Below are 15,500 nucleotides of genomic sequence, written 5' to 3'. Positions count from 1 at the left end.
TCAGCTATGAAAGGGAATACATGATCTCTTATGGATCAATTTCAAAGACGTTTGGATCAAAAGTATTTTAGCAGCATTTGCGTTCACATGTATTTGATTGGCATAAAGTTTAACTGTTATGCACAAAGGTCTTTGCAGGAAACATCAAACAAGTCAAAAAAAGGAAAATTCACTGATTCTAAATCTTTTTCACTCTCTGGTTCTCTTTAAAGCAAAAGTATGCAGCGGTGGAGGAAGTACAAAAGTCAAGTACTTGTACTACAGTAAAAGAATAAGTACTAATTTTCAGTTTTACTTGAGTAAAAGTACAAAAGAACTTGATTTTTAATGTACTTAAGTATTACAAAAGTACTGATCGATGAACCATATATTTATTCTAGCCAGTGCTAGTCAGACTAGTCAGTAATAAGCAGCTAATAAGAAAGATTAGTGCACTGCATATATTTAATATGTACTGCAAACTAACTAACTTTTTATTTGATTAAAAACACTTATTATCACTATCAAAACATTAAACTTTAAAACACTAAAATATCAATTTACTGATTCAAGTGTGCAGACAAGTGAAATAAAACACCATATAGTATTTTCAAAATTGAATTTAAAAAAAAATATTTTTTTGAATATTTGGTGACAAATAGTATAAAAATACAATGCACAGATGTCACAAGGGGCAAAATGTATCCACAGTATAAGAGGAATGCTATGCAAACACACTAGTTTATGACCTAAATATGATTTCATTGACTATAATAAATACCAAAATTGATAATAAATCTAACATCAGGCAGTCATTGTCTAAAAAAGGCAGAGATGTGCTCAACCAGTACAAACACATTTCAAAACACAACTGAAGCAAAGACAAATTACCATTCCATGCCATTCCTGAAATAATGAGGTTTCATAAAGAGATACATTCACTCATCTTTTGAACAATCTGAGGAAGTTTATTATTCCCTAACTAAGTCTGACCTAGATAAACAACCATGTCAGGACAACCATGTCTTCTTTCCCTGATGAACACAACAAACATGGCAGTAGCAATGAATTACATGGACATAAAACGAACTTTTTATTGTGAGCAATTCTCTGACATGTCATAAATCCCAAACGGTTCCTTTGTCAACGTCACATTTAAGAATCTGTGGTAAATGGAAATCATTGTTGACTTATTTATCTCACATCAGGGATCAAGTAAAGTCACAATATTAGATGTATTGCTGGGTCAAAGAGCAACTTCACAGATGATGTGAACATAGCTTAGCGTTGAAGGCATAGGACATCATATGTCACCACAATACATGGCGGTTTGTCATTTTGTGAAAAATAGCATATGACTGTTACTTTGCACGCTAGTATACATTTTTCCTATCTCTTTTCATTGTCAAATCCTGAAGCCAAACTGCCATTTAACCTGAACTGAAATGATTTGGGGGGGAAGGAAATAGTGACAGCATGATTGAAAAATGTCTTCTTCTTTTTTTAAAGCTATTCAAAATGCACATAAATGCATCCATAACCCTGAACAGAATGCTAAAAATGCTGCACATGGCATATAAAAGCACAACAACTAGCCATTAATCATTGACACAAAAGGCCTTAATTAATATTCAAGCATATAATCCTGTCAAAGAAAAATAATTAAAGGCAGGGCCCAAAATGTGATTGTGAGTAGAAAAAATTATCCAGTCCAAAACTGAACTGCATATAAATCAATTGGACTCGATATTTTGAAAGTCTACTTTTGATTGCTGCTTTAATATTGAAACCATGATTGGTAGACTGGTTTTCCTTGAGTGGTGAGTTTCTTCAAGAGGGGGCATGCAATCAGATATCAAACCGAATGTAAAAACATATGCTTCTCAATCAAGCTAATTTTGCAGGGCTTTAATGAAGAGTTTGTTCGCTTTTGCTTTGCTTTTCTTTTGTCAGTCTTTTAGGCAACAGTTCCCTGATACTGAATGGCCAATTTTATACTGCTGTAGCAACTGAAACGATTCCGAATTCCCACCTCGGTCTTTTTAATGTTCGAAAGCTATTGATCTAGCCAGAATTAAACAGCAATGCACAGTGACCTGTACATTTTGTAGAGATGAACTGGAATCCAAGGGCATTTAAGTTCACAGAACGGGTAGAAAAAAGCTTCATTCCCTTTTCCAACTGAGAACCAAAAGAGTTCAAAAGTGTGTAGAGCAGAATGCAAGGAGGGTTAATGATAGGAAATGCCTGAGAGCTGAGGTGGTGATCATGACAATGCTAACACATTCCACGATAATTGTGACTTTGAATAAAACATGCATTACAGAAAACAGTGCCTTATTGTGTAATTATGTAATGTGACACCCAAATGTATTTGCATTAAAGTCCTTTCTCTATAGAAGTGTTTCCAAACTAGTTTTTCTCAACATTTGAAGTATCAATATACTGTTAAACGAAAAAAAAAATATATATATATTCTAGCAGCAAAGTTTACAGACGTATTCTGTCAAATTACAGCAAATCAATTAAAAAATGTCATGCAATAAACTGTAAAAAATAAATAAATAAATAGAGAGCACATATTATGTTCACCAATACTTAAATTCAGTGATGTCAATTGAATAAAACTAATTAATCGCACATTGTTCTGTAATTAAACTGTAAATAATATGTTACTTTAAATAAAATGAAATTGTCAAAATCGTGAGTCTGTTTAAATTTCATGGTCTATGACACTTATAATTCTATAATTTTTATACATAATTAATAAGTTATATCATTTTATCTTAAACAAGTGAGGAAAAAGTGGGTTGAATCCAAAAAACGGATTTTTTTTTTGAATTGTTATGTGAGAATAAAACATGCATCAGCTGCGATTTGATGTTTTTGATCGATCTGATGTTATTGATCAAACCAGATCAAATTACTTTTTTTTTTTTTATAATCTGGATAAGGCTATATGCGTTCGCGGCTACGTCAAACTGCGACTCGCTTGCATGTTCAAGGGTATCTTACGTTTAAGATTGTTGCAATATGCAAAGACTGAACATTTCACTGTATCAAACTCTTTTTATGGACCCTAAATTCTATGAAATTTTCACATTTCCATGGCTTTGTCACAAAGGCAGTTACATGCAGTCCTATCAGACAAGCTGCTCCACTTCGCCGTTGTCTTCTGAATCTGATATTTCCTAATATCTCCTAATACAATAATATTATTGTGAAAATGAAAGCGTAAGCGAAAGTTCTACCAGAAAGACTTCACTGCCACGTCATTAATTCATAATTCCACGCTACCAATCACAGCTTGACATCAAATATAAAAGACTGATCTTACCGTCCCATTTTGTTGCCCTCAGGTGTCATAGCAAATTTTTCCCCCACCACCAGAATAGCTCCCGTCCACTCGTCAGGGGGTAGGCTCCGCCCCTGCCTCTATCATCAGGCAGGACCTACAAGCTAACTTTCAGACCCGGACGGAGGACGGGGCCTACGCCAAAGAACTCTGAGATGGAGCTTGTCGAGCATCTACTTTTATTTCGTCTGTAAAATCCTTTCACAAAATAAATTCTATTTCATTCGAGAATCCTCCTGAGTCTTATTGGTAGAAGTAGTAAGCTGTAAACTAATGAATTTCAATAGTCTCATTGCTCTCTACATTTACAAATATTTGAGATATAATTTGCAATATATGCAAAATTTTGTATGGAAACGGCTCAAGGGCAGATTGTTTTAGCAATACAACAAAACTTATGCAACAATGCAATTTTTTAGGGATGATGTCATTATGCACTGCGATAAAAGGCCAGTTGAATGGAAACAGACTGGAGACAGGAAATTTCGCAAACTTTTTCATTTGTTTGTCGATAACAAAACTTTACAGACTGCGCGCCAGTGCAGATTTAAGTTTTTTTTTTTTTTGCGTCTTATCACGCTTGAATGGTTTAATAGCACTTGAATGAATTATACTGGCTGATCATATACTGAAGCACAGCCTGGATGACAGAAAAAAAACAGATGCGTTAAACTGAAGAAAAAAAGAAAAAGCGCAAAATTAACGTAAAGTTAATTTTGACAGCCATACATAAATTACAGCATATTAGTGTTGATAATTATTCGTTAAAAGTGGAAAAAGAGTTTCCAAACAAGCTTTTCATGTCCCTTTAAGTATCGACAATTTATGCACTAAAGTTAAATGGAAATTGTGTCGACACAGAGATAATTAGCATTTCCATCAGCTATACTGTTGAACATTTTGACACGCTACATTCCCCTTGTAAAGGCTTCTTGTTGAAAGCAAAGACAAAAACAGCCATAAGAACACTCATCACTAAAGGTGGTGTAAAGCGGCAAATCAAAGGTGAATATAGTAAGTGGATCCATCATGCTCCCATGAGGAAACGTTGCACCACCAAAACGTTACTTTTGATTCGCACGACTTTTCAGATGACTTTTAAATGTCACTCTGGCATCATATTCAACTTATTAAAGTTGATTAAATTACCCAAGGCTAAACTTTTAGGGTTAAAATAAAAATAATATCTGTCATCATGTCATTCAATTCCTGTAATATGTTTTCTCTTCTGTGGAACATAAAGTCTGAGCTGTTCTTTTACATTCACTTTTACTGTCAGTTTAAAAAAATAGACAAGCATTTTAAATTGTGATTTATACAATCTTCTGAAGCCATTGCTTTGGGTGAAGAACAGATTGAGATTAAAGACCTCAGCTGAAATGATAACTGACAAATTGACAAATTTTTATTTTTGATAAACGACTGATATGCTTGTATTGTAACATTTATAGATAAGGATTTAGCAGTGAAATGTAAGTTATGTGAGGGAAAACTGGGGTCATGCACTTGTCCTGCAGCAGCTCACTATGTGCCCTCCTGTATTTTTCAGATTTGTTATGTCCATAGAAATGCATTATGCACTGCAGTAAAGGGACATAATTCCTGGATATTTTCGGTGCACAGTGCATATATGCGATAAATCAAAATCGTTGTCGATTATTTTCATTATTGATTATTATTGATTAGTTGTTGTAGCCATAGAAAATACAGCTGTCATGGGCAAGAATCATGTTTGGATTATTACAGTTCGTCACAGATAAGGTTTGCTCGCAGATTTATTAGCAGGCTGGCTGTATAATGCTTTCATTAGAATCTCACAATCAATAAACTTTAACATTCACGTTTGTCTGTGTTGTCAGATTAGCAGTACTTTTTTTTTTTTTTTCAGTGCCGAGAGAGTGTGTGCATGGTTGCCAGATTGAGAATATTAACCCTTTCACGAGTAAGTTAAAACAATTCTAACTGACCAGAGTGAGTTTTTTCAAGGCGTCCGTTATTTTAGAACGTTTCCCCTTCTTGTTTCCATGGCGACGTGTCATGCTTGTCACGTGACACACCGCAGACAAAATAACACTATATGACAGATATATAACTTTTATTTCCTTTTTCCTTTTTTATTAAAAAAATTCACAAACTTGTTTACCATGTCATCAACTATCTGATATTCCGATTCTCAAATACGTGTAAGTGAGTGTGTTTTGTCGTTTAAAAAACCTTTATAAATGATCTTGATCTTGATCTATAACGTGAGATGGAGTCAGAGAGAGATTCAGAGAGTCCTGTCAGTCGGATTTACAGCACCTGGATTCATCAGTTTCTCCCAAAATACATGCAAGGAAGTGGCCGGTAAACTGGGAGAAGAATAGAGTCAACTTTATAGTTACTTCCACTATGTGTGTCTGATATGAATAAAACATGTTTGCAAATTATATTTTAATAGATTGTTATTGCTGCTTCCATAGACATCAGTGTGTATTTTACAAACTCCAAATGTATCGTTTTACTAGTGCTTATGTATATTTAAATGTCTGAAACCTAAAATAAAGGTTAACCATTATGTGGTTGAAAACACTGCATAGTTGTGATATATGACAAGCGCTGAGCGCATCCATCTCTAGCACAGTTTGAATCTGGCAGTTATGTGGGACCATACTCTCAGGGGCACAGAAATAAAATCCCATATACAGTATGGGACCATACTGCTCAATGGGCAGAATTATCTTTTTAAGAGAAAATCCCCATTTGGGAGATTTATTACCTTGACATCTGGCAACCCAAAGAGAATAAAAAAAAAAAAAATGTTTGCTGGACAAATAATCAGCGGGGCAAATATTGTGCCGATTATTTTTAATTAATCGAGAGAAGAAGAATAGAACCTTTTCTTCCAAGAGTATAGGACTCCTTTTGAAAACTCAAACGTCAAACTTGGATAGATCAAATGATGAAATAATCTGAAGTGAGCTGAGAATGTCCAAGAGCAAAAATAAGTTGGTGCAGGATAAAAGACAATAACGATTCCTCTTTAAGACCACCCTGTGTGGATCGCTGGTTGGTCCAGTAATAATTCCTCTCCCCTCTGCTGTGGGTACTAAGCACAGTAGTACATCAGCCTGAAATCAGTCTGTGAAACGGTCTTTTTCTGGATCTAAGTGCTTCCTTGATTGCTTACTGTTGATTAAAGCACCCAGGAAGAAATCAAAGCATCCTCTTGACTCATTGATCTTCAGTCGTCCTTGGTGAGCTCAGTATGTGGAAGAGGTATGCTAACATCCTGCCACCATAACCACAATGTCTTACGAATATTTCAAGGACCAATCTTGAATCTTGATTTCATTTTGTAATTCATAACATTCCACACATTAAAGATGCTACTGTCTATAAAAAATAAAAAATAAAAAACCTTTATATGTAAACAACTAAACATCAATTTGATTAAAATGTGAATAAAGATCCATGATGAACACCCCGGTCATATCAATCTTCAAGAAAAAGTTGTTTTATTCTACATGAAGTGGGTCATCAACTCAAAGGAGCTGCCATGTCAAAAACACAAGACAATGACGAGGCATTTTGCAATTTGGAAGTTACCACAACGTACAATATAACATTTAGCCAGTGCGCAAGGTAAAAAACAAATATAAGTACATGTAAACAAAACAAGCAATACAAACCAAAACGGACAAAACAAAAGGCAAACTAACAGCTTTGTCCTGAAACAACAGCCGTTAGTAAACAATCACCATGCATCCACTGACTACTAGGTGTCAGTATAAAGTACTAGAACACTAAGATCAAGAAGAGCCAGTGAAATATGGGGGGAGAGAAAAACTTTAAATAATCATTAAAATTATATTTTCAGTAAGTTACAAAATTTATTTATTTCAAATGTTACAATTTGAATTACAATTTATTTCTCATAAACAGTGTTATTTTGAATTTTCTATTCATCAAATAATCCTGAATTTTTTTTTATCATGGGTTTATAACAAAATGTTACAGAACTGTTTTCAACATTGACATCTATTACATGTATGCTCTCTTGAGTGTTTTTGGTTCAGTCCCTGTGACCTAGTTCCCTTTCGAAGGGAGCTCGACAATACGTCATCATGACGCTATGGGGAACGCCTCAGGCGTGACAGGTGTCTGAAATCAAGTATCAACTCACAGCAATCATGCTGACCGGTGACAGCTCGTGCATCATCAGCTTGAATGATGAGCGCGCGACCTGGATGTATAAAAAGGGCGCCTTGAAACCGTGACAACATCTTTTCGTCTTCAGGGACTGTTTGTCTGTCTGAGAGTGTCTTTTGAGAGCAATCGACAATGAAACGTGCAGAGAAGAGGGATTCTTTCCGCAAGTGTGCCGACCCGTGTCCCAGATATTTGACACCGGAGGACTCACACGATCTGTGTGTTTTCTGCCTGGGAGAGGAGCACACACGGGAAGCTCTCGAGGGAGCTTCCTGCGCAAACTGTGAACGTTTTTCTCTGAGAACGCTCCACTCTCGTCTGTCCCACTTCTCGAGGGAAGTGGGTGCGGCATCTGAACCCCGCGGTTTCGGTCTCGCTCGGGCTGAGGCTCAGCGACGCTGGAGATCGTGGGGCTCTCAGATGGAGCTGGCAGATCAGCTGGAGAGGGGCGTTAACCTCGCGGATGATCTGCCAGCTGACAAGGGTGAGTTTCAGGTCGATGTAGAAGAGGATGTTCTTTCTCTTTCTGACGGATCTGCAACTGGTTCTCTTCGGGCCGGGCAGGAGTCGGCTGCTGATGATGTCAGTCTGGTTGAGACTGAATCATCTCAGCCCTCCTGCCTAGTGTACGCTGAGTTGGTGGACGTTATGGGGCGCGCCACCAACAGATTGCAGCTGCAGTGGAGGCGCGCCCGGGAGGAACCTGCTCGTGGTATTTTGGACGATCGGTTCCTCCCCACCCGTAAGCCACCGGCTCGGACGAGCCTTCCATTCCTTCCCGATCTCCACTCTGAGATCGAGAAGGCATGGAAGAACCCGTTCTCTGCGCGCCTTTATCTTCATCAGCGGGCTAGTTTCGCTGCTGTGGAGGGGGCCGGGGAGCACGGGTAAATGTCGATGCCGCCAGTGGACGAGACGTTGGCCAACTATCTCACCTCTGGTCGGCCATCATCACTGGGAGCGCCGACCCTGCCATCCAAGCCGCTTAAGACAACATCGCGCTTGAATGGCAGAGCGTACACGGCAGCAGGTTAGGCAGGTGCGGTTCTGCACACCCTCGCGGTCCTTCAGGCCTACCTGGCCGACCTGCTGCGGGACCTCGATCAGGGGGCCGGCCTGCCCCCTGACACAGTCGCAGAGCTGTGCCGCACCACGGATTTGGCTCTCTGGGCCACCAAACAGTCCGCTGTTTCCATCGGTCGTGCGATGGCGGCTATGGTGGCCACGGAGAGGCATCTGTGGCTCAACCAGGCTGACATCGGGGAGAAAGAAAATACCTTTCTCCTCGATTCGCCGATTTCACCTTCCAAGCTTTTTGGACCTTCCGTTGAGACGGTGGTCGATAAGTTCAGAGAGGCGAGGGCGCGCTCTGCGGCGTTTAAGAGCTGCATACCGCGGAGGTCCTCGCCCCAGCCCAGGCAGGCGGGAGGGCCTGGTCCGTCGTGGTCTGAGGATTACAGACAGACCCAGAAGGCCAGTGTCGCTTCCCGTGCACCCCCTCCTCCTAAGAGAGGGAGCAGGGCGCGCAGGAGGCGTAACTCCCGCGGGAGGCAGGATCTCAGGGAGGTGATCCAGAGGAAACGTTCTCAGACCGAACGTTAGACATCACCTCCCTGGATCTTGTCTCCTAACCACCATCCCCCCAGGCTCCCAGGCTCCTCCTACATCAGGCCTGGGGCGGGGCCCATGATGAGTTCAGGAAATTCTCTGATGGCCCGCTTCAGCTTGGTTGATAGGAGCGCCTTCCCTAGGCTTGTGAAACATTAGAACTCAAAAGAGGCTACTGAGTTTCTGAGTCCTGGCGTGCTTCATTCCGCACGCTGCAGGTTTTATGTTGAGTGAAAATGCTTTGTGCGCAAGTAACATTTTTTCTCTTCTTTTTCAGAACTCATCTCCTGTACAGAGCCTGGGACATGTTTGGTAAGCAGGTAATGTATTGTAAATGGGAGCTGAGCTCCCACACACTGTGGTCGCCAGGTTACAGGCCTCACCAGGCCTTCCTGTTTATGAGCCTCCACATGTCAGGTTACAGGTCTCACCCGGCCTTCCTGAATGTGAGCTCCCACATACTGTGGTTATCAGAGTACAGGCCTCATCAGGCCTTCCTGGTTATGAGCTCCCACATACTGTGGTCGCCAGGTGACAGGCCTTACTAGGCCTTCCTGAATATGAGCTCCCACACACGGTGGTCGCCAGGTTACAGGCCTCGCCAGGCCTTCCTGGTTATGAGCTCCCACATACTGTGGTCGCCAGGTTACAGGCCTCACCGGCCTTCCTGGTGATGGGCCTCTACATGCCAGGTTACAGGCCTCACCCGGCCTTCCTGAGTATGAGCTCCCACACACCGTGGTCGCCAGGCCTTCCTGGTTATGAGCTTCCACATGTCAGGTTACAGGCCTCATCTGGCCATCCTGAGTATGAGCTCCCACATACTGTGGTCGCCAGGTTTCAGGCCCCACAGGCCTTCCTGAGTATGAGCTCCCACATGATGTGGTCGCCAGGTTACAGGCCTTACCGGCCTTCCTGATTTGAGCTCTCACGTACTGGAGCTCCCCACATGAGGGGGGTCATCAGGTCTTAGGCCTCAGTAGACCTTCCTGGTTTTGAACCCTCTCTTACTTCCCCAGTGTTCGGAGCGAGCACTGGGTAGACCCGTGGATTGAGTGGACAACTTCCATCGTTTCTTGAGGTTGAGTCACACTCTCCGGGAGATCCCGTCTCTGTGATCCAGAACTGAATGGTTTTCTGCCAGCTTCGCAGGCCTTCGGTTTTTGGATGCCTTATCCAAGGCAACTTCCAGAGGCTCTGTCTCGGACAGACAGGCAATGGCCAGACTGTGTGTCTTAGTATAGATCACCAGGTCAGCCTGGTGGCATTTCAGGAGGCATGCTCCCCTGAATAGTGACTGGCTGGGAGTCCCTTGGGTCCCCTAGCCACACTCCCTAGAAGTGACCCCTTTAACCCCCCCCCCCATTAACTATGTTCTGGCAGTTTTCTTGGTTCATTAGCTTGGGCTATGACCGGTAGGGAGTGCTGTCACTGACAGCCCGATGTGACCTAAGGGTGAGTGGTTCCAGTGTTCTCTGAATTACTGGTTCTGACAGTTGTCACTGCCTTTGGGCATGCACTCCCTCAGCATGGCGGAGTGGGTATTTCGTTCCCCATAGCGTCATGATGACGTATTGTCGAGTTCCCTTCGAAAGGGAACGTCTCAGGTTACGACTGTAACCTATGTTCCCTGAGAACAGGGAACGAGACAATATGTCTCCCTGCCATGCCTCGGGGCCTGCCTGCAACAGTCCCTTCAGACGATAGGATGTTGTCACGGTTTCAAGGCGCCCTTTTTATACATCCAGGTCGCGCGCTCATCATTCAAGCTGATGATGCACGGGCTGTCACCGGTCAGCATGATTGCTGTGAGTTGATACTTGATTTCAGACACCTGTCACGCCTGAGGCGTTCCCCATAGCGTCATGATGATGTATTGTCTTGTTCCCTGTTCTCAGGGAACATAGGTTACAGTGGTAACCTGAGACGTTTTCCCAAGTCTGTCTAATTAGCAATGTCATTCACCTGTGCCCTGGTTATCACTTTTCTCATTAGTTCTAGTATATATACTCCCTGTGTCTTTCAGTCCTTTGTCCGATCTTGTCAGTGTATATGTGTTGTGCTATGTTCCTGCCTGTCTCTGTGTTTGTCTTATGGATTATCTAGTAAAGATTTGATTTGTGATTCATCTTCTTCGTTGTGTGTTTATATACAACCCATACGTGACAACATCAGCATATCAGAATGGAAAGAATCAAATCTTACCGATCCAAACCTTTGAACAATAGTATCCAACAATTACAGTATATGAATTATTATGATACTGACCCAGATGTTGCCATCTTGATGGTATGGTTTCCAGTTTCTGCCTGTGTCACTGTAGAGCAGCCGGTAGCGTGTTGTCCAATCAGAGCTGCTATATCGACCCTGCGTGGCGATGGCTGTGACCTGTTTTCTGCTTCCCAGGTCGATCTGCAGCCACTGGTAATGATCACTGTCCAACGGAGACCAGCCCCCCGCACCTAGAGAAAGAGCACAATACTCAGCATCTTGTTGTATTGATCTAAAATCTTTGTGGTTGTGTCACACAGGGGATTGAGGAAAACAGCACAGGAACAAATGTTTTAGATTTTTTGTTATACATGTTCTTTTCAACGTTTTTTTTTAAGGGTACAAATTGAATGGGTCGATAATCTACAAGAGCTTTGTAATTTATCAAAGATAATCTGTTATGGTGTTGAACTAACTCGATATATTCAAGAGGAACATCTGTATTATTCTCTTCTCTTGGAAGTCTAAAGAACAGATTGCCTTACAGATGTTTTATCTGTGCTTTTAGCTGGAAGCTTTTGAACATTTGTTAAAGGGATATTTGAAGGATCATTAAATATCATAAATCCAACCATTAATATTAACAAAACGAACCCTTTTTAATGCCTCCCTGTGCCTTCATGACCCCTTTTCAACCCCTCATGCAATTCCTACTTCAGGCCTGCATTATGAACACATATGGCCTCCTTCATAGCCTATCTTTGCATATGAAATAATAATAATTTGCATTTCAACATTTTTTACCGCAGGAATAATTCTTTTTTTTCCCCCATAACTTTAACACAGAGATACAATGTATTGAAAATAAAAATATTATATTATAGGCTACAACACATCAAAATCATAAATGCAACCTTCATTATAGCTTCAAAGAGTTTACTTTAAATAGTTTTATCATAAGAGGGTCTTCTTTCTGTCTGTTTTATATTAAAAGTGTTAAAAGTGTCATTTCCGCACAACACATCATTTGAGATATGGTGGAATATTGTGGGAATTTTCATGACTTTCAGAAAAAATAATAATAAATAAACAAACAAATAAATAAACAAACTTGTGATTTTACAGGAGCAAAAGTGCCCATAAAGAAACACCCAGATATGAATACTATATTCTATAGTTAAGCCTTTTTATTTATGTATCTGTATTTGTATTGGTATGACAAACATGAATTGGACATTGTTTAAGCTGAGAGTGCCTAAATGCAAAGCTGATATTTTTTTTGTGCCCCCGCTCCGATCTGAATCATTAAACCCAATCCAGTGTATAACAGGATGTGCAGAGAGTTTCTCAGTGGCTCAAATGTAAAAAAGGGGCAACTTATTTTGACACCCCGGGTTGCCAGTTTGCGGAAAACACAGAGTATTAGAGCCATGGAAGCCAGCAATGAACAGGGTCAGAGATAGCAGATTCTACCAGACCCAAAAAGCCTCAGCATCCATCTAAAAAGTTAAAAAATTAAAGTGCAGATAAATCAATGGATCAACTTAAAGGCCATGTTGCAGGTTTTTTTATTTTATTTTTTTATTAATATAACCTTTTATGAAAATACCATATGAAAAGTAAATGCAGGATTAAAAATTGTTTTGCAAGACATAAGGGCACAAATTGAATACAAAACGTGACAGTTTACTTGACCGTGTTGAAAAACCGCTTTTTTTCACCATCGCGTCATATGACGTCACATGAGGGAGTCGTTTGCTGGGCTGTGCGTTCGCTCAGTGCGGAGCATAGATATAAACACTAGATGTCGCCTTGTATACGGCAGTTCATTGGAACATTTAGCATTCAATCAAATATTCTAAAAGATGTATTATTAATAATAATGTTATTTTAACATAATATCTCGTTATTTCGACATAATATGTGTGCGTGCAACAAGCAAGATGTGCATTTGTAAATCCGGTGACACGCGTGCATTGATTTTTTATTAATAAACTAGTGTTTTCTTACAGTGTCGACTCGGCTGCAAAGATGAAGTTGACGATCACCATATTCATAGTGAACGCGCGAGAGAAATGCACATAATGGATTACATAATCAGAGAGTAGCCTTTTTCTTTTCGTTTTGAATGATTTCGTTTAAAGACATTTCAAGCTTTGTGTATTTGATGTATTTCTCATGTCTGTGTGAGGCATACACTGAGTTTCGTTAAGTTAGGATGAGATGCGCTCCAGTTCACGTGCAATGCAAGTGACCGCGCGGGCGTCTCCATGATTATATTGTCTGTTCGTTATATTTGCTTCTTATTAATTAGGCCTAAATCCAGGCAATTGTTTGATGAAAAAATGATTAAAATTAAGATACAATTTATACAAAACGAAGTTGACATTTTCACAAATTCCAGTGTCCTTCCACACCTCCATCCCCAGTTTGCAAGGAAGAAACAAGCCCTTGAGCCCACTGTATCCTTGTGCAAAACGTACACATACATAGGATTTGTGGAATTCTGTGTATAATAATCATGGATGTACTGTTTGAAGATTGACAGGGAGAGGACAAGCATACTATTAGGACTGTACTTACAGGTTACAAGCGCCACACTGTTTTTTTTGTTGTTTTTTTTGAGTTTGAGAAAAAGTTTGAGTACAATTGGTAAAAAAATCAAAAGTTAGGAACAACACAGCCAAAAGTGGGTATTGAGGATCAACTCCTGCATATTGTACATTTTAAACACAAGGGTTATTTTCAAATAATATCTAAAGAGTACAGCACATTCAGAATTAATTTTGACGGTCCGCCGTCAGCATGTGGTTCGGCCGGCAGCGGGAAACATGACGCTCACGGATCCGTCAGAGATCACTTATTGTACATCTGTTTTACAAAATGTGCCTTGTCTTAATTTAATTCATTAACATATGAATTAAATTAATTACTCCTACTTTCACTCACTCCTACGAGCATACATCCCTACCAGACACCTACGATCGATCAACGAACGACGTCTCGTGGTTCCATCACAGAAAGCCACAAAATCACTTTCCAGAACATTCTCATTCACAGTTCCATGCTGGTGGAACACTCTCCCCTCCCTCATCCGGAATGCAGAATCCCTGACAACATTCAAAAAACAGCTGAAAACCCATCTCTTTCGTGAGCACTTACCTTCATAAAAAAAAAAAAAAAAAAAAAAAAAAAAAATTCCTTTAAACCTCACTTATCGGGCTTATGCTACTCTGAATAATGCCTGAACCTCGTATTCTGAGCACTTCTTGCGTTGTTGTTGTTTTTTGCCTCTTCATGATGACTCGCTTAATTTTAGTCCTAATTTGTAAGTCGCTTTGGATAAAAGCGTCTGCTAAATGACTAAATGTAAATGTAAAATGTAAATGTAACATCCTACATAAACTTGTAATGTAATGCATTTATGTGTTTGTTATTAGTCTGCAGCCGACACTTATTATTATTATTATTATAAATATATTATGTTCTATAATTCATTTTCAATCTGTACAAACCGACTTTAATGTTTGTGTTGGCTGTTTCTACATATAAAGTTTTTATACAGTAAGACAGTTGTGATTGTGATAAAATTTTTTTATTCATCGTCACCAAATGGGTCAATTCAAAGCCTTTATAAAGTCCCCCTTCCTCTGGAAACTGTCTCCTAATGGCTGACACACACAACACATGCAGGTAAGGGTCCATTACTAGCTTTGCTATTGCCTGATACATGATGATAATAATCTGTACAGTATTGTGATCTGAGCATAGTGTTGTACATATCGTCGGCTAACGTGAATACATCTATAAGCTAACACTGTTCTCTCGCCCTGTTCTCCTCACACCACAACTCACCGTTGTTCTGTCTAATCCTGGCCTGTCCTGCTCACTTGGCTTCATATCAGGCTCATAATTATATGATATCATCATATATATCAATTATATATGAATTATATATATCATACGAGTAAACATTTAGGCTACAATTCCCCCAGCTTTCCGAGCTGTCATTGCGATCCATTGCTTTCCTATTGTTTACTTTGACCGCTCTCCCTCATGTTACGTCACTTCCGGTTCGGCGGTTTTCAAATGCGGAAGTAAAATTCTCTCACAAGAACGACTCCAGAAGCCTAAATAGCGTTTTATAAGTATATGT

At 40.1% G+C, this 15,500-nt stretch overlaps 1 protein-coding gene across 1 annotated transcript in view; it reads right to left on the bottom strand.

Annotated features, from left to right (window-relative positions):
* Positions 1 to 15,500, bottom strand: part of cntnap2a (contactin associated protein 2a) — a 406,059-nt gene that overhangs the window by 227,033 nt on the left and 163,526 nt on the right. The window contains exon 3 of the mRNA XM_084399640.1: positions 11,402 to 11,595. Coding sequence (XP_084255766.1) covers positions 11,402 to 11,595 — 194 coding nt within the window. The remainder of the gene's footprint in view (positions 1 to 11,401; positions 11,596 to 15,500) is intronic.

The sequence above is a fragment of the Rutilus rutilus genome (assembly GCF_951802725.1).
Source record: "Rutilus rutilus genome assembly, chromosome: 24".
Taxonomy (NCBI): domain Eukaryota; kingdom Metazoa; phylum Chordata; class Actinopteri; order Cypriniformes; family Leuciscidae; genus Rutilus; species Rutilus rutilus.
This window is presented reverse-complemented; position numbering and strand designations above follow the sequence as displayed.